The sequence below is a fragment of the Erithacus rubecula genome (assembly GCF_903797595.1).
Source record: "Erithacus rubecula genome assembly, chromosome: 6".
Lineage (NCBI taxonomy): Eukaryota > Metazoa > Chordata > Aves > Passeriformes > Muscicapidae > Erithacus > Erithacus rubecula.
In genome coordinates this window covers 21,261,220-21,281,212 of record NC_136688.1, presented here as the reverse complement: position 1 = coordinate 21,281,212, position 19,993 = coordinate 21,261,220, and the positions used below count along the sequence as shown (strand labels likewise).

General features: G+C 42.3%; 1 protein-coding gene across 1 annotated transcript; it reads right to left on the bottom strand.

Annotated features, from left to right (window-relative positions):
• Positions 1–4,719: 4,719 nt before the first annotated feature.
• ACCS (1-aminocyclopropane-1-carboxylate synthase homolog (inactive)) lies at positions 4,720–19,096 on the bottom strand. The gene is made up of 15 exons (XM_079309041.1): positions 18,238–19,096; positions 16,549–17,162; positions 15,002–15,061; positions 13,230–13,300; positions 12,639–12,708; positions 11,473–11,539; positions 10,914–11,011; positions 10,260–10,337; positions 9,177–9,277; positions 8,414–8,503; positions 7,389–7,434; positions 7,097–7,238; positions 6,353–6,495; positions 5,840–5,993; positions 4,720–5,634 (listed from the first exon to the last, which is right to left on the bottom strand). Exons 1-15 carry the CDS (start codon positions 18,872–18,874, stop codon positions 5,336–5,338), a joined length of 2,670 nt encoding a protein of 889 aa, XP_079165167.1. The 5' UTR covers positions 18,875–19,096; the 3' UTR covers positions 4,720–5,335.
• Between the last annotated feature and the right edge of the window lie 897 nt (positions 19,097–19,993).

The following is a 19,993-nucleotide window of genomic DNA, read 5'->3' as shown; positions in this document are numbered from 1 at the left end:
ATTTCAAAATACAGCAAGAAAAATGGAGGATGTAGTCTGTCTTGGTAGAGATTTCCCTGAAACCACATCAGGGAGCCTGTTTATATTCTAGTGATGTAGCTAAGCCAGACAAGTCTGCGGCACAGCATCTATTTTTAGACTCCAGGCTGCCATTTATAGCTTGTGAAAATATTCATCAGCATCTGGATAACCGGCCATCAATTTTTATAAATGCACAGGAGAAATCAGATATTTCACTTCTCTTTGCTTTGCCCTTTTATGCCCTGCCTTATGTGGTTCTTTGGGAGTCATTTGGAATTTGGTTTTGGGGGTTTTACCATGACACCATACATTTGCCTGCTGTCGCATACAGCATCCTGCATTTTCTGCCGGAATGATCAGTGTGCAGAGAAGAAAACCTTTTGCTAGCTACTGTGTCTCCACATGTAAGGAAGCTGCATGTGAGGTTATGGTGCACCTTATGCAGTCAGTGATGAAAGCAGCACATTCTGAAAACACCTTTACAATAAAAGGAGGTAATTTAAAAGGCCAAATATAATGAGGAAATCTAATGGTTTGAGGACATCTTTTCAACCTATTTTCCACCTATGGCTTAGCATAACTGAAAACTCATAGCTCAGTTTATTCTTCTGAAAAATTTGTTGTTGGCTACTGCCAATATATAAGGTCCTGAACTAAATTAAAGACCTTCTATTATAAGAGAAAGAAGAATATTGTAGCAGTCAGGTCCTTGGTTTGGTTCTCTCTTCTGGTTTAAGTCTTACAACCAAATGGTACCCTCACTTATATCAGTGAAGTTTCTAACTAGTCTGATCAATAAACTATCTAGCAGCCAATTGCATGGTTTTCTCTCTTGATCCAGTCCATCCTACATTTCCAGTGCTACTGGTTTGTGATGTATGGCACTGGTCAAAACTGTGATTTAATTTATGTCTGTAACTCTTTCTTTCTCTATTGCCTTCCTGAACTGAAAGGAACAAGAAGTGTAAATATACTTAAAAGGAGTGCTGCAGTAACTCCCACTGAGGAACATGAAACACAGGAAAATTCAGTTAGGCAAGAGTTCCCTTCAAAGAAACTATTAATCTGGCAGAAAGATGCAGATAGAAACAATCTGTCAGTGTGTGCTCCCCTCCCTAAAGCTTTCAGCTGTCACGGTCTGCAGAGGCATTAATCTTTAATCAATTGAATGCCTTCTGCACTGAGGCATCCAGGGAAAGGACAGGTCATAACAAGCATTCGCCTAGAATAACTAAGCAGTCGTGCATGAGCTGTGCCATCAGACCTTGCTGGATAGCAGCAGGGAATAGATGGAGAGCTAAAAATAGCCTTTCCTTGCAGTGTTTTTCCAGACTATTTTTGATTCTTCATTTTGATAAGGTCGACTGGCTATTTGCTAAAAATAACCAATCCTGGCAAACTGAGGACAAAAAGTAGAGTATTTATAACCTCCTCAGACTCTTCAGTACATTTGTTGGCTGCAGCTAATCTAGGATCATGTCATCAGTCAGTTGCCAGTGTTTTATGTAAGTCAGTAATAAATAAAGCATTAATTGGAATGGAAAACGAATCTATCTTGACACTCTTATTTTCTCACATGGAACACATATATTTTTGCATATATTCCTTGGAGGTTATCTTGCCCTATTCTTCCTGATGTGGTCTGAATTGCTTCAGAAATTACCAAATCAACCTCTTGTTAGGTCAGGCAACCTTAAAAAAACAATAACTGCATATACAATTAGAAGTGCAAAAGCAGTTTTGTATGCCTGATATCTCAGATGCAGAAATTTTCAGGGCTGTGATTTACGTTGCTTCCTCCATGAGAGGTTCTTTTATCATCGAGCCTCTCTGTGCCACTGTCTGTCTGATGAAATGAAACCACCACTCTGCCAGCAGGATGAGAGCAACTGAGGGATTCTGTAACCAAGTAACTGAAGGAGGACTGCAGAGAAGTTATAAATGCTCATTTGACCACAAGGCAGGTTTCAAGAAACTGTTATGAGGATGGGGGAAACACACAGCAGTCAGCCCAACTGTGTGACCTGTTGGATATTCCAAGGAAGAAAGACAACAATTAAGGTATTAACATTAATACATTTGTTATTTGAGTACATTTGAGCAACTGGCCCTCTCCAGCTAAGGTGGAAAACTCTCAAGTTATCAATTAATATTTTCTCTTACAAATATTTTGATTAGAACCTATTGAATTTCCATAAGGAAAAATTCATCTTCACAGATTCTTTCTTAAAGTATGGATGAGTCTTCATAAATACTTATCAAGAATGGGCCCCACTTATGGTGTAGGGCTTAACTGCAATGTTACACAGGTTAATAACTTTGAGATTCACAGATTTTTTCCTTGCCACAAACATTAATATGTCAAGTATAAGCCTGAAATGTATGTTATGGAAGTTCCTGTGACCAAGAGCTGTGCTGCACAGGAAATTCCCACCTCTACCCTAAAAGTGCTGAACATTTCTCTGGAGAAGACACACAGAATGGGGCAGGGGGCAAAGGAAGGGGACAGAGAGGGAGGGGGCCAGAGAGAGTGACTAGAACACGGCAAGAACCATGAAGCCATCTAGGATCCTTTCTGGGTTCAAATGAATGATAATTGGAACACATAAATTCTGTGCAAAGTAGATTTAATCATCTTGTATGATTACAATGAGTACAAGAAATGAATGCACAGTGTTACTCATTTTGAATGGCACTTCTTATTTAAATGAAATGCAGCAGTTTTAAAAACACAAATTTGACTGGCTTCATTTGAGGTGCTGCATTGTTTGCCTATTGCTTGACAAACAGGTCAAAAGAAATGGGAGCATGGGAGAATCCTTAATTTTTCTCTACATTTTTGCCTGTAGAGATAAGCCACATAGAAAAAGAAAAGGCCATTAATGAGAACTATGAGATACATCAAGCAGAGGAAACATCTAACATGAAGGTAGCAGAAACAACAAACAATTTGTAGAGGCAGAATCTCTGCTTTTCCTCTCAAGGGTATTCTTAGAGCAAATAGGAATTGATTTAGCCTCTATATGCATAGGACTTTCTGCATGTTTATCATTTCTTGTAAATCAGTTAAGGCTATTTACAAAATTTATAGGCCTTTTACAGTCTAAAAAACCCACTGTTTTTTCCAATAGCAAACTCATGATCACTTTTCTTTCTTGCCTCATTTCCAGTTAAATTTTTATTTTCTGTGACCAAGCTAATATTCCTCAGTGGAGAGGTCCTCAGTCAGGTGTTAATCTTGAAAAAAATAGAAAATACTCCAAGCAACAAAGAGTGTGTGTCTGTGTGTGTGTGTGTGTGTGTGTGTGTGTTTCCTGTTGAGTTACAAGCTCAGATGTGACTGTGGGCCATACCATACTATCTGTGAGGATTCTGAAAGCAAATTACACATTCTTTCCTGCAGAGGTGTGCTTTACTAGCTGAATCCACACAGAGACAGTACAATAAACTTGGTTTCTGAGCAGTAAATATATATGGGCAAAAAATAATTTATTAATTGTTACTATTTTATATTTATATACTCCAACTGTAAGAGTGACTAGAACAAAAGAAAATTAGAAGTAATTAATGGGTTGATTTTATTATAGGGATCTCCTAAAATATTACTTTAACTAATGTCTTACCTGGTTCTTGATTTCAGAGAGCTTGCTCTGGTCCTCCTTGGGGTACATAAATAAGAGGGAAAATCAGGAAGTCCATTTGTATTTTGTACATCTTACCTCCCATTCCATTAAGGAGACCTGTCTTCTTTTATAGCTTTCTTTGTGGAGTTTAAAATATAGTCCATGGACAAATGCCAAACTAGTAAGTTTGACATAGTAAAATACTATGTTTATAACTATTCCTTGTACTGATCTTACCAATCACCTCACCAATCTTGCCTCTGAGGGTGGAACTGCTTTCTGCTCACAGCAGCCACAAGCAGCACCATCTTTTCTTCAGCCACTGCTCAGACTTTCCTGCTCACTGTCCAAGCAGTTCTCTGCCATCACCACACAGTAAATTGTGTTTGCTTTAATTATTTGTTGCTTATGCTTCTCTAATTTGGTTTATGATGCACACATGCTTTTGTCACTCATGCCCATCTACCAAAATTTATAAAGAGGGGAAAGGCCACTTCTATTCAGGTTCCATGGGCAATGCCCTCAGCTCTCAATTAACTTGTGTGCTGAAAAACCAGCTCCAATTCCTTTAGGATACCTGCATTTTATAGTACCAGATGTTAAAGAGCTTTGTATCTCTGAAAGAAACTTCCCAGTTGAAATACTCTACCATCAGCAGACAGAAAACAGTGTCTTAAAATGGGAAAGAGAAGGAGACAGAAGAATACCATTTAGGCAAAAAAATACCCTGAAAATTGAGAAACACAGAAAAAAATTGCATTAATTATTGTGATAATGGTGGAAAGCGCCTCCTTGGATGCCTGAGGTAGGTGACAGAAGCAGCTGTACCTGCAGGTACACCAAGTACAGTGGCAGAAGAATTCTCGCAACTCTTTTTGCCAATATACATCATTGTTAACCACAAGGGATGGATTTCCAGGAAGAGAAAAAATGCAAAAAGAACATCTACTTTCTATTGCCTCTCCATTTGTAGCTATTTTCTGAACATTCTGCCAAGAGGCCAATGGATGTAGTTTATTTATATGAAAATAAAAAAAAAGAATAGAAACAAAATCAGGCATTTCACCAACTGAGCATGGTGGATACTGTCTGATCTGAGGTCAGACTGTAAACCAACTGAAAACAAAAAGATTTACAGAACTCAGTCTAGATAACCGTGATCCTAAGAGCCTCAGTCATGAAGATGAATCTATGCACATCCTTATTTTACCCTTAAGTGGGGCTAGGTTAGGACTGATTCTAGATTTTATCTCCCAAAAATACACCTTTGAGACAGTTGCCCCCAAAATAGTTACATCTGATCATCATTTAAGAAAAGGGAAACTTCACTTAATTTAACAATCTAAAGTCTCCTCCTGTAAAGTGTGAAGAGCAATAAATTACACCACAGGACCTTGTAAGAGTGTTAAGAGCATATTCATTAGAAATTAAATATAAAATACAATGATGCTGCAGAACAGAGAGCAGCACACAAACAAGACACCCCACCTCCATTCCCTACCCTCACTCCAATCTAAGGAAACACACCTATATAGTACAAATTAGAGATCTCAAACAGGGGGGAGAGGAGGGGGCCTACAAAGTAATTTTCTTGCTATACAGAAAATATATTATTTGCTGGAAGTCACTGCTGAGTTGTTAGGGACCCAGGGTCAGTCACTGCTCAGGAATGCCCCTGAAGGCACTGATCCCTATTGCTTCCCCATCAGTTTGCTGAACACATCATAGACCTCTGGCTTTTCCTGGGCAAACTGCTCAGCTGTATTTTTCTGTAGCCAGTCAGATGAACGCATCTGTTGCTGCAATAGGCCAATGAGGTCACCAAGGCTGGAGTTACTGGCACAGGTAGGGTCCTGGTGGCGGGATACAAAAATGACTTCATCTGTGCTATCTGCTTTGCCATCCTGATCTGATTGACAAGGCTGCTCCTTCTCCTCAGCCAGTATCTCCTGCTCACGTTCTTCCAAAACTTTGCGTATCCGTTGCATACCTGCAGTGGTATAAGGAGGAGAAACACTAGCAGACTCATTTAAGCCACAAGTGTCTCCAAATCCATCAGATCCAGAAAAGGATAATGGAGAAAGAGAGAAAAAACAGAGAAGACAAGAGGATAATAATAAGCTAAGTTTAGGATTAAGAAGAGAAGGGAACAGTGCTGCAGAAATCATGGTGGGAGGAAAAAGAACAATACTCACCTAACTGCAGCCGGTGGGTCTTGTCAGCAAAGATGATACGGAACCATCCAGGTTCACTGCACTCAAAGGCTTTCCCACAGGACAGGAGGACCTTATTATCCAGAAAACGCTTCCAGAGCAGCAACTCCTCCTCAAATGTGCCTGTCCTAAGGTACTAGGAGAGTCACCAGAAGGGACAGAGATTAATACCATACAGACTACATCACTGAGATCCTCATGAATTTGTGATTTCCATGAGGTCTGCAAAGGCCAAGGGAGGCACCTTTTACCTCTGAAGTACAGCAATTGTGATACAAAGGAAGAAATGGGGAGGGAAGTGGCTTGAGAGTAGTAAGATTCCTGCAAGGAGGGAAGTTCACAGATTGACGACAGGAATAGACTTCTCTCTCCTCATCAGATGACAGATTTGTTAAAACAAAATGACTGCCACAACATTAACCTTTCCTCTAGATGCAGTTGCACTACATGCCTGGCCTCAGCCTGGGAGAAGCCTCACTTCCTAAGAACACCAACCTTTCGGAAATCAATCCAGACAAAGAAGCCTGCGTTGCGGTTGAGAAAAGGAACCCCAAGTGTCTTCAGCTCATCTGTCACATACGTATGGGCAGCTTTTAGGCGGGCATGGTTGGCCCTCAGGTACACCTGGTTGATCCAGTCTGACCAGAAGAAGAAGATAAGGAAAAGAATCATGAACTGAGGAACTATTCAGATCTGTTCAAGCTTCCAAAACACCCAGCGTCTTTTTCTGCTTCACACTTCACCTCCTTCTTTTGTTTTCTGTTTCCTCAGATAAAAAAAAGCCAAGAAGTATTTTGCAGTTTCATGTCTGTGCAGAAAGTATCTCCCTGACATTCCTGAGGAAGTTTCCCTGTATTTATAGTTCTTAATCATCGTGGACTGTTAGCATTCCACCCTGGGCAGAGTTAGAAGGCCATTTCCATTTCCCTTGTCCCACAAGTCTGTATTCTTTGTTTCTGCTCGTCTGATTCTAGATAACACTGGCAATTTCTGTACAAATAGCTACCACACTTCTTCCAACCTACTCCTCTAACTCTGCTGATCAGGAGCTCTGCAGAAATGGTTCTTTCCTGCACAGCTGTCAGCCTTGGGGCAGCTGTCAGTTGCATGGGCAACTTCAAGGTAAGGGAAGACTGTCAATTAAGGTGTACAAAGAGGAGAACATAAGGGGAGGGGAGATCTTTCAGGTACCAAGACACACAGAATTGCAGAGGATTGTACATGGAGCTACTGACTCACCTCTATCTCTAAGCAGCTGTGCAACCTTGTGCTGGACAGGTCCACAAACCCCGTGGAAATAACACAAAGAAGCCACTGCATTAGCAACATCTTGGTTCTCTGTATATAAAGTACCAAAACGAATCCCAGAAACAGCAAAATCCTGCAGAAGACACAGAGAGACTACTTTATTACACTGAACAACTGGGATCCTATTACTACTAACTTGATCTTTCTGGCATGAGGAACCTGAGGAGCCCAGAACAAAACCAACCAGTCCCAAAGGCACAGCACAATAAGGACCAGCACTCACCTTGGTTATGCCCCACATCACGTGAGTCCTCTGTGGATCAGGCAATCTGTATGTAGAAGGATGCAGATGAGCAGTTAGTGTCATAGGTGCTGAAGCTTTTGGATCACCAGTGCAGCATTGCAGAAACAGAGAGGCAGCATTACACAGTGATAGACAGCACACCACCAAACAGCAGTCAAGCAGGGAAAATTCAAACTTAAAAAAAAAAACAACTTTAGAAGCTAGGAACCCCTTGCAAGTAGTTTCAGACAGAGTTTTTAAATATTTCAAAGACACAGATGCAACACAAGTGCTACATTTTACGTGCAGATTTCCTGAATATATGAAGCTCATACATTTTTGCTAGAAATCAGGCTTCTGCCAATGTATTCATCAAGAATCAAAAGCAATGTTGTTTTACATCTAAGCCCAGCAATACTGAGCTAACACTTAACCAAACATATTTTACTTCTTTGCAACTGAGCACAAAAAGATAGCTAGCACCATTGGTGCAGGCTAGAAATTTAAAAAAGAAAAAAAAACTCAACACCACACCATATTTTAAAATATATTTTAGAAGTTTTTAATCTCATTAAAATGATACCTAATGAAAGCCAGTATCTAGTCTGTAATACTATTGTGATCTGGGACTACTCTATGGAAAATTAGGAAGCAAACAGCAATAGAAAGTGTCTGCAAGCATCAACAGAAACATGGGAATAAAATGTTTAGGCAGGAAGAGAAGTATCACCTTCAATAAATGAAAAATCTGTTTTAATTTTGAGGGCTTTCATAACCAAATACTGATTTACACATCAAAAAGTACCACAATAAAAAGCAAGCTACCATTTGTTACTTGCTAGATTGTATTTGACAAAATGCATTTGCCATACAGAAATTACAAAAAAAAAAAAAATCAATTAATGTAAGGGGGATTCAGAATTTGTTAGCTCATGACTTAACTTCCAGTCACAAGTTCTCAGCAAGGCCTCATGTTGAACTAACTGTCACTGGAAGATGGCCAGGGAAGTACGAGCTGCTTTTACCTGTCCATGCCTAGGACACTGTGAAACGTGGCTGATTCATCAAAAACTGACAACATGTAGATCTCATCTACTATCACATGCAATTCATGTCTGCAAAAGGACAAAATGGAGATTACAAAAGAAGGCTGCTTCTGGTTTAACAGATACAAATTCAGGCCTGCAAATACTTGCTTTATACAAAGAAGAGGGGATGTCAAATTTTGCAGAAATAAAGCAATTTTTCTCAACCTAGATCTATGTTCTCTACATTGAAATGATTAGAGGTATATCCACTTAACTGTCACCCACTGTAACCATGTAACAAGACAAAGATCCTATCATTGCCAAGAGAAAATTAATTCCTATATGTACTACCCATCCACTCAGAATCTTAAAGAATCTGAATGTCAGAGAGTATAATGATCCATGATGAAACTGGGAACTCATATTCATATACTTCTTTGTCTTTACAAATACAGAGAAACTAAGAGGAAAAGAACCCAGCTTCCTACCAGGGAAGCACAGTGCCATAGTGTTTCCTTGGATTATTGAAAAATAAAACTTGCATTGCTTGATGAAAGTTGTTTTGCCACCCCAGATGACTGCATGGTCCATGATCCCAGCACTCCCCTCTCCTTTCTTAAGTCCACCAACTTGTGCAAAGAACAGACTATTTGCCTGACTTGAAAGATATTCACAGATAAATTTGGGGACAGCAAGTAATCTACCAGATTCTGAAAGCTGTATCTGACACAGGATATCTCAGCTTTCCAAACTGACATACCTTTTAGCAAATTCCAGGTAATCCCGTAGCTCTGACAAGGAGTAAATGTCCCCAAGGGGATTTTGGGGATTCAGAAGAATTAAGGCCCTTACAGTGACACCCTGCAGAATACAAATATCTCAGTATTAAGAGAGTGCCTATTTTCAGCTCCTCTACTTGAGCAGTCCCTCATTGGAGTGTTACACAGGATTTCCCTGAAGCTTCCACCATGACTTTTCACCTCAAAGCCTAGATTTGCATGAGAAAATCTTCAGCCACAAATTAAGATTTTTTTTTTTTTTTACAATTAAATCGTTCGTAAAGTAAAATAAACAAAATATTACAGAATTAATCTATGATTTTGAAGAGAGGGAATTTTTACCAAGTAGTTGGCTTCCATCTGGTCAAACAATTAATGAGAAAGATGGCTCTCAGTATGAAGTACTTTTTCTGAGCAGCATTAGTAATTGGGAAGTAATGAATTACTGAAGACTGTCCATGAATGTGGCAAGAAAGATGAGAGTTTGAGTTAGGCGGATGCAAAGTGTACTCATTTAGAGCACACTTGGCTGGAGATGTCAGAGCTAGTAACAACTCAAAGATGTAGCTAAACATATATGGGATTTAGGACAATACCAAACTTACAGACTAACTCTTTAGAAAAGTGATATTCACTTGCATTTTAACCTATAGAGTTCACTCCTGCAAAAACTCTCAGCATTCTTAGTGTATTCATCTGCCCTCTGTGTAGAGCAGACAGTTTTCAGGTAACTCATTTGGCCTTTCTGAGCGAGAAATCCTGGATAGTTCCAAATTCTAGTGTATGCATATGTACCTTTTTTTGGTGATAGGAATGGGTTCCAGTGCTTTGTGAATGGTCAGGTTTATCCTTTCTGCTGTGACCAAAACTGGACAGACACAACACAGGGATTCCCCCTGGAACTGCCCTTGAGTTTGCAAGGCATCATCTCAGATGGTTTACCAGGAGGACAAGAAAGCCAGGTGCCAGGTTTTGAAAATGTTTTGATCTTTAGGCCACTTCTGGGATATGACATCTCCAATATTGTAAACTTAGGTGGTACTATGAAGATCAGCTAAACTCACCTCTGCACGGGCATCCTGCAAGGCTTTTTCCAGTTTTTCCACTGTAAGCTGAAACGGCCGAGTGTTTGTTCCAGTAACCTGAAAGATATAAAAAAGATTAAAGAGGCAAAGTTGTTTTAATAGAGACTGCCTTGAGCCAACCCACTGAGAAATGTTCCCTGAAATAAAATAAACCCCCAACAATAATGACCTAACAACCATCTTCTTATCTTTTAATACTACAGAGAGAATAAATAAATCAATAAGTAAAACCAAAGAAAAGGCCACATAGGCTTTTCTTGCTGAAACCCAGGATTTTCTTGCTATCCTTGAATAACTAAAGCAATGCAGGATCTCCATCTATTATTCCACCCTGGGACCACCTTCGGTAGGACACAACACAACTTCTCTCTTTAAGGATCAAAATGGTAATTTTTTTCCTTTCAATGACTATTATTGGGAGTCAGATACAAGAAAAGGACAAAACTGGAATCCAGATTCATGGTCTCAAGTGACTTTCTTGCAAACTATGTGCCCATTTTCCCAGCAATAAACTGTGTAAATGTCCACTGGCCATGGTGTACTCTTGTTCTGAGAACTGCTGGCAGAGGTTCCCAAAGCTGAGCTTTCCAGTTTAACTACAGAGGTTGTTTATTCCCTTCTCTCAGATCTTACCTTACTGTCTAAATAGACATACACCAGCTTGACATTGCCATAGAGGAAAATACTCTGGGTAATACCACCATAAAAGGGAGTAGCAATCAAAACAGCTTCTGGAACCAAGAAAACAAAGTTGGTTAACAACAGGTCACAATCTTCCCTCCTAATGTGCTTTAACTAAACATGAAAGCATTTTTATAGTGGTGTTCCCTGGAAACACTGTAACTCTATTGCCTCTTTCTTCACTTTATTTCTATATTCTTTTATCTTCTGCAAGAGTTCAGGTAAGCATGAGTATAGCCCATGTCTAGTCTGGCAAACTAAGAGCACCACAAAAACAGGGAAGGCAGACAGGGCAGGCAAGTGTGACATGCATGCATGTCTGCATGATATCTGCAGACCCTGGAAATGAAGAATTTCACAGCACATCTTTGCAGGAAACAAGAACTTTGCAGCAGGCCAATGCCAATTCCACTACTTCACTTCTGTCGAACAGTATTTAAACAAAGTAACATTCTTTCCCAGCAGAAAAAAACCAGCCAAAACAAAACTTATGTTCCAACCATCCACTTACCCCCTGGATCACAAAGGACTGTAGCTAATGCAGAAAATAAAGAGCCACAACCATTTAAAACAATCACCTATAGAAGAAAGAGAGAATCTAGTGATAAATCCATACATAGAAAGTCAACACTATAAAATAATAATTCCTGACAACATAATTGAAATAAATTTTCTCCCTAATTCTCCATTAGAATTTTCCTGTTGAAATCTCACTTCTACCAGAATAACTTCAATCCTGTTCTTTCACAGACTTTGTTCTGGTGTCATTTTTTATTCAAATAAGCAATTTAGAAAAAGAATAGGCTTAAAGTAGGGAAAAAGTTGGGTAGCAGTTCTGAGATGCTAGTAAAGCAAAATACTTTTCAACAGTTAATGTGTGTTATCATTTATTCATAGCAACAGCAGTTCTGACTTCCTGCCAAATTTGTGCAAAAGTGGAAACTACTGTCTCGTACAGAAGCAGGTTTGACTCCTGCTTCTACAGGACAAATGCTCACAGGTCCCATGAGTTTCATTCCAAGCACCAGGGAGGATCTGCTGCCTTGAAGAGGCAGTGATCAGTGGTAACCTCAGTCCACATGAGTATGGGGTTCTGCTGAATTACTGCAGCCAGAAGAGCAATGGCTGCACCAGCTCCTGCTGCCTTCAGCACTCAGCAGAGACAGGAGTCCCTGACCTCCACAGGCCCCTGCCTCTAGGCTGTATCTCTCACAAGTCAGCAAGTCCTGCAGAGACTCAGATCCTGAAATCTTTCTAGCAGCACTGCCACAAATTTTACAGGCTAAAACTAACTCTTGGTTCAATTACAAATCTTTGTCTTAAGGTATAACAGAGAAATGCAATGCATGGAAATCAACTGAAACAGTGGGCACTCTTTGTCAAGGCTGAGGGATACGGGCATAGTAGGTCCCTGAAATAAACAGGGAGATCAAAATATAAAGTCCCATTGAGAGTACCAGCAGGGGGAGTTGGCACACAAAAGTGAAACATGAGGCAAATGCACAGTAGACCTGAAGCATTTCGGTGGAAGTGTGCATCAAAACCTACTGAAATGAAGAATCAATCTCATTTACATGATAACAGCTTGCATTCTTACCAAATCATTTGTATAAAAGAACAGAATTTGAAACTGTTTCCCAGCATTAGAACAGACACCAAGGGACACAGGTTACCTACATTCTCTGCTTTAAGAGGTGCAGGGGCCTTGCAGTAATAGGTCAAAAATCGAGCCACTTCTTCCCGTAAACTGAAAAATACACGAAAGCAAATGCTGATTCAAATATTCTCCAAGAGACTAGGCTTCCAAACTAGGTCCACATCTTAGGAAAGTCAAGTGAGGGACAATAAAGTCTGGTGAAAATAGCTAGAAAGCAGGATAGCTCTGGCCCATGGAACAGGCATGATTTTTACACCCAGCAGTGGTGCCACAGATAATGTCTGTAATGGTGAATGCATTTCTGATGAGCTTTAATCTGGCATAGAAGAGAAGGATTAACAGCCCCAAGTGTTCACTATGTTTCAAATAATTGTTTGGAGTTACCCAATTTGATAATGCATACAAGTGCATTTAAAACTCTGCTTCAGAATATTTGCATCTTCTCTCACATAAAAGGATTTTTAACTGGATGAGCTGGTAGGACAAAGTTTTGCAAAAAAAAAGTAACCTAGAAAAGTTTTAACTAGAGAATGTAACAGAAGATGTTTGTATTCATCCATTCTGTTTATTAAATGAGTAGTCAAAAAGAGAAGCATTACAGAAAGACTTACAACATATGTCCTTTCCAGTCAGGATACTGAAGCAGTGAAGGATCCATCACATTCATATCAGCCTGTGTCAGCTGGGAGAAATGAGAAGAATCATTAAAAGCCCAGTTACTGACAAGGGAAATATGGAGATAGACAGGATCCATGCACAGGCACACACCTGCACAGACACTTGTGCAACTTCAACAGTTGTAAAACTGGATTGGGAAAGCTCCTGACCATCAAAATTAATGCAGCTTGGAGAAGCAAGGACCATCAAACTCATCTGATACTTTCAGGTTGGATGAGCTACGGGCTTCTGCTAAGTTATAGCAGCCAAAATTTCACTGCACAGAAATCTACAAAAAGGATGTAAACAGGCAACACACAATGCCCACAATCAAGGCGCCTGCAAAAGACTTTCTCAGCAAATGAAGCAAATCCAAATGAAGCAAATCCTCTGCCCAAGCTCTGAGGACAACAGCTTTTAGCTGGAAACATAAGTACCAGTTGTGAAAGCTCAGGTCTAGACTGTCCAAAAGAGTAAGAAAGGAATTTGAATCAGAGTCAGATATGTATTTTCTTTAATAAACTTTCAATATATTACTTTTTTAAATGTATTACAGCTTTCATTTATGTCTCAGTTCCAAATTACTGAAGCTTCTTCAGATTTATATTTCTGATCAGTTTGGTAAATGTTGAAGTGTAACAGGAGCTTTCAAAAGAGAGGAGAAAAATGAAATTATCTTCCTAATAATTATTCCCCAGAGCAGACACTTTGCTCCTTATGAGAAGTTCATTCTGATCTCAAAGACAGATTGACCTGAACTGTGGAGGTCCTTTTTAATATTTATAATTAGATGAAGTCTGCACACTGCTTTTACCTAAATATTTTCAAGGTTATAAGTATCAGGGTTTCACATAATCCAGTTCTGTGAAGTTGCAAAAGGGAAAACACAGCATTGATACAGGCAAAGAGAACATTTTATATAAACAGAAAGATAATAAACAAGTATTATGTACAATGTCCCTTCCAAATATTTAATGGCAGCCAAATCTGTGAGTTACTACCAAAAAAAGTAAAGGTGGGGGTGACACAAGTACATAAGAGTGCAAGGGAAGAGGGAAATTCCACATGCAGTGTGAAAGTTTCACACATGGTAACAAAACCATAACATTTTCTACAGGTGTTTTAATAACTGGTGCCAACCTCTGGAGTTTAAAGACAATTTTCCTATCCCATGAAGAATTACAACCTGATATTATAGGATAAAAAGTTCCTTTATTCAGCTGTAAATCTATGAGTCTATGTAGCTCCAAGAACTGTCTCTCCTTACACCTCTCTCCTAAATTTACCTAGAGAATGAAACAACAAACATAGCAGCAGACTTGGCCAAAAATAAATATTAATTAATATGACGAGAACCCCCAAAACTAATGTGTTAAGTATTCTCTAATTTAAAGGTCAGAAGTTGAAAACAGAAACTGGATACATTATTCAGTGGCAGCAGTATTTTTAATCTCAAATAGCAAAAAAGTGTTTGCCTACAATCCCTGCTGTTGCTGTTCCATCATGAAGAGGAAGAGAAAAACACTCATGCTCCTATCCTCCTGGAAAAATACAATAAATAAATGTACAAGTAGTTGTATTCAGAAGTGATTTCCAACAAATTTAAAATTCACAGTGAAAAACTTTACCAGAGAAACCTGAGTAACAGCAGTAACTCTAGGAAAGTGCAAGCTTTGAAGAGGAACTGCACAGCAAATTCAGTGTACTATTTTGGAACAGAACTTACCCGCTTGGACATCAGGTCAAAGCAGAGCTTGTTCTCACTGGTGCCAAAGTTTATTATACCCTACAAAAAGAAACAGTATTGTTTATAGACACATAAAACATGTGAGCACATCACTTTAGCTGTCACTTCACTAAATCCAAAAAGCTTACCAAGTAAAAGCCAAAACACAGTTCATATAAACTTCACCATACATAACTCAAGACTTGCATCCATGTGTGTACATTTCCATATATATCCCAAGCACTTGGCTTCTTAAGTCAATAAACTGTCTGTAAATGAACATGCACTAATAGTTTATACTTCTTTACAGAACACGTTTAACTTAATTTTGAATTTGCTCACTATTATATGTAACTAAAAAAGAAACCCTAAAACAGCTTCAAAAAAACCAAGGTTTATCCTTCAACAACAGTTTTGAACAAGGTTTTGGATATATTTTTTTATCTTAAAAGTATTTGTTTACCATTAATTACTCAACTGATTTGATTAAAAAAACATATAAACATGATAAGTAGTCATATAGTCATGATAAGTAGTTAAAATAATGAATTTTCACCTCTGGAGAGATGACCCTACAGTTGCAGGTTTATGATATGGCCATATATAGTATGGCATTAGATCCTGAAGAGTTCAAATCTACCAATACATTCTCATTTTTGGAAGAGTGAGGGTAAATGGATTTCTAAAATGTGAAAGAAAATCTAAACAACTGTACAGTTCTGATGTTATTAAAGTACAAGTCTAATTTTAGGTATTTGATTAAAAAAACTACCTCCTACGTAGATAACAGGTTGTAGAAGCAGCAGTCTGTACCTCATAATACACCTTGTAACAAAAAACTTCCCTGTATGTTTCTAGTTTAGTAATCTAGTTTTCACCCCAACAACACAGGGCAACTGAAGTCAGGGCTAATAATGAAGTATTTTTAAAGTTTCAGGTAGTTCAGTATGTGAATGAAGGATCTAATTAAAATTAATCCACATATAAATTGTTATTTATATTTACCACACTTGTTACTAAGTAATAATTTGTCATGAACTATTAACACAGTCTTTGTGCCACAAGAGGGCTATGATGAGCTACTTAAAACCGAGCAGCTGAGTGTAAACAGGCAGAAAAAGAGCTGAGTGTTATTAACAGTAGTTTTAAAAAAGGCTACTACTTAGCAGTTCTACTTCCTGCACCCACCACCTGCAACAATCAGACATAATCAGATAATCAGAGACAGTCCTCAGTGGGCAATAGAGGTGATGAGGTGGAAGGAGGAATGTGAGCTCTGTTCCTGCACATTTCTTGCATCTTTCAAGGTCTGCCACTGCTATTATCCTGATATAAGAAATCAAAGCTGAACACAGCATTCATCTTTGGTATTTAGATGATCTGCAAAGCTACTTTCAATTTCTTTTCCTCAAACAAACAATTTGACTCACCCTGTATTAGTGAGATCAAAGAAACCCCCACACTCTTAGCACATCTGTCAGCAAACCTCTAAGAATCTATTTTTCCTAGCAAGGAAGCCAGGAAAACATTTGGAGGTTCTTACTCACATTGGGGTTCTTTTCTTCATCATACTTGTCAGCATGATAGGCTTTGTACCCTTCCTCAGTGGGGCCCTGAAAAAGGTTGGCAAAGTTGCCACGAGCAGAGAGGTAGGGGCTTCTCTGGAAGCCACTGGGGTTACAGAAGCTGTGCATGTCCACCCTCCTCTTGGCAAGCGGCCGAACCCTCATCTCTTGAAGGTTGCTCCCTCTTCCTCCCATTCCCTCAATTTCAGACAGCGCCTGGCTGAAGTCCAAACCCTGAGGCATGGCAACAGAGGAGGAGGAGCCACTATGGCTCTGCTTGAGGATGCTGAGCATTTGAGCAAAGACATTGAACATGCGAAACTCATGTTCCCGCTCCAGCTCAAAGCGGCGCTGCTCCAGCTGCATCCGACGCTCCTCCACGTCCAAATCTCGCTGGAAGCGGCGCTCCTCCATCTGCAAAAAGCGCTCCTCCATGGCGCGCTGCGACGTCAGCGTCTTCAGCAGCAGATCGTCCAGGGGGTCCCTCATGCGCTGGCCTTTCCGCTTCTTCCTCAGCCGATGCAAGGCAGAGAAGCCAGGCCGGGGAACAACATTCTGGATCCGTGATGAGTTTGCCATGTTTGGCTCACTGAAACCTGTGAATACAAGAAAGCAAAGAGGAAGAAGTGCAGCAAGCAAAGTGGCATGGGCATGATTTGCTTCCTTCTTCTGCCTGTCCTAAGAACACACTTTTATAGAAAAACAAAGTGAAACCTGTCAGGTACATCCTGAGGTGTGCAAACACTTTGTTTGTTTTTAACACCACACATTGGACACACCATGATGCTGCCAGCCCCAGCCCCTTACATGGCCTTCATATCAACCAGAGTGACCAGCTCCCTCCACTAGGCTAATTATGCAAGCACCACAGCAAGAGAACATACCACTTCTTCCTGACCTCAGACATTAACCCCACATTTGTTATCATCTCTTCTTGTCCAACAATTCATGGTCTTCCATCAGCCTGTCCTAGACAGTTTGAAATCCCCAGGATCCCCAGACTGTACCCTTCCTGGCAGCTAAGCAACGCCACTTGCATTTTCAGTGCAGGAATCTCATCTCCCGTATACAAATACACTGTTTCTGCCAGTGACTTTCAAAACCATACTTTTTTCCAAGCCCCACCGAATAGCTTAGAAAGTCAGGCAATGATTATTCCCAAGTCTTCTTCATTGCTGAGTGGACTAAAATATTACATCTGGAATGTATTTTAAACCAATGCAAGAAGAGTTTCACCTGCAGGTTTATAGCGAGACCACAGCAGAAGAGGGTGTACTGATACAATTCAGCATGAGGACAGCAGACAGCTCCGGTAATGTTCAAGTGAGACCAAAAAAGCATACAAATGTTTCTTTCTTTCAATAAGGCAATTACTGTCAGCATTATATACAGAAATCTAACTAGTCCTTTGTATTTCATACACAGTATTTTGCCTAGCTCAGTAATTCTAGACTACATCTACCTGCAGTGAGACACCTATGTTTTGGGAATGTCCAAAACACCATAAATTCAGATACCAGCCTTCTACTTTCAAGCTTTTTGGGACGCGGAAAAACAAGGATCCAAATGTAATTGAGAAAACCAGCTGTCCACCACTGCATCAGAAATAATCATCCCCTTCTGGGAAAATGGGCAGAAACCTTATTCTGGAATGTAAGAGGCTATCCCTACCTGAAGGTGAAACACTGGTTTCAATGGGAATCTCCACCCTGGAGATGGGAGAGTCGTTCTGGGCCCTCTCCAAGAAGGCTCTCTCCATCTCCTGTTCTTCAGGGGAGCCCTGCTGGTAAGACATGGCTTGTGGGGGCTCTGGGGTCAAGCTGTGGTCATCAGAGTTCACCTCCTCACATTTGATTTCCATCAGCTCAGGGTGCTGGGAGTGCCCAAAGGGCAGGGCGGAGGAGGCGAACTGGTGGTGGTAGGTCTCCACCATGCTGCCCTGCAGCACCTGCTGAGCCATCATGCTGCCGCTCAGGGAGCCATAGGCCAGGGCCGGCCGGCTGGTCAGCACCCTGTCCATCACCTCGTAGAACTTCCACGTCCGCCCGCCCCGCGGGGCCTTGCTATTGTCCTTGATCCGCCGGTACTCCAGCTTCATCTTCTTGATCTTCTCCCGGCACTGGTCGCCCGTGCGGTGGATGCCCTTCTCCCGCAGCACCTCGGCGATGCGGTTGAAGACGTGCTGGTTGCGCAGGCAGCTCTCCAGCTCTATCTGCACCGACTCGTCGGCCCAGAGCTGCAGCAGCTCCACCACCTCGGGGTCGGACCAGTTACTGCCGCGCTCGTACTTCTTCCCACGGAAATCCATCGCTGCCGGGGTCCCGCCCGCCGCCCGCCCCGGGCCGCGCACCTGCCCCTGCTCCGCCGGGAGGCGCTTTCGCGCCTCGGCCCTCGAGGGCGCCCGGGCGGCCCGGCCTCTCCCGGCCCCTACCGGGCTGCAGGGCCTCGGGCACGGCTCGGCACGGCTCGGCTCGGCACGGCACGGCTCGGCACGGCTCGGCTCAGTCCATCCGCTGGAGCCAGGCGGAGCGAGCTAGCGGGGAGCCGGGCCGGCATGTTCACATCCGGGGTGACGCACATGCGTGCAGCCTTATTCCGGGATAACTTTATCCCGTGCCAGGCGCTTGTCGCGCTCCGGGGCCGGGCCGGGCTCCGAGCGGCGCCGTAGGGTCCCGCCCACCTTGTCACTTTTCCTCGCTCCCTGCCTCCCGCCGCCCGTCCCCCCGCCCGCCGGCCCGGGAGGAGGCAGCACAGCACGGCCCGTGCCGTTCCGCATCACCCCGTGCCGGGCCGTGCCGAGCCACGGCCGCGCCGCAGCCGCGCCTCCCCTCACGGCGCTCGGCACCACGGCCCCGCCCCGCCCCGCCCGGCGCTGCCAGGCACGGCCCGGCACGGCTTCCCTCGCATCCCCCCGGCTCGCAGAGACCCCGGAGCGGTGCTGCCCAGCGCCGCCGGGACAGCGACCGCCCCGCTCCCGCCGCGCCCCCGGGCCGGGCACTGGCGGCGCTTCTGCCGGGGCGGGCCCGGCCTGGCGAGAGCTGCGGGCGTGCGGCGGCAGCAGCCCCTGACAGCGGCTGTCCCCGTGTCCCCGTGTGCCCCCGACAGCGCTCGGGGACACGCGCGGGACGGGGCGCTGCCCGCCGCTCCCGGACACCGGCCGAGGACGTGTGCCTCCAGTCTGGCCGTGTCCCGAGCGAGCAGGCATTGCACCATTCGTTCCTTTGTTTGCACCCCGCCATCCGTGAGCTGCGTGGTTCGAATCCTTCCAAATACCCACTCCGTCTTCCCCCTCATCTGTAACTGGGCTAAAGGACTGTAGGGAACGAACGCAGGATTTTTTTCCTTTCCCTCTGCACCACACCAGCTCGAATTCCCTGCAGGGGTCTGTAATCGCAGAGCCATCCCGCCCCGCTGCGGGACACCGATA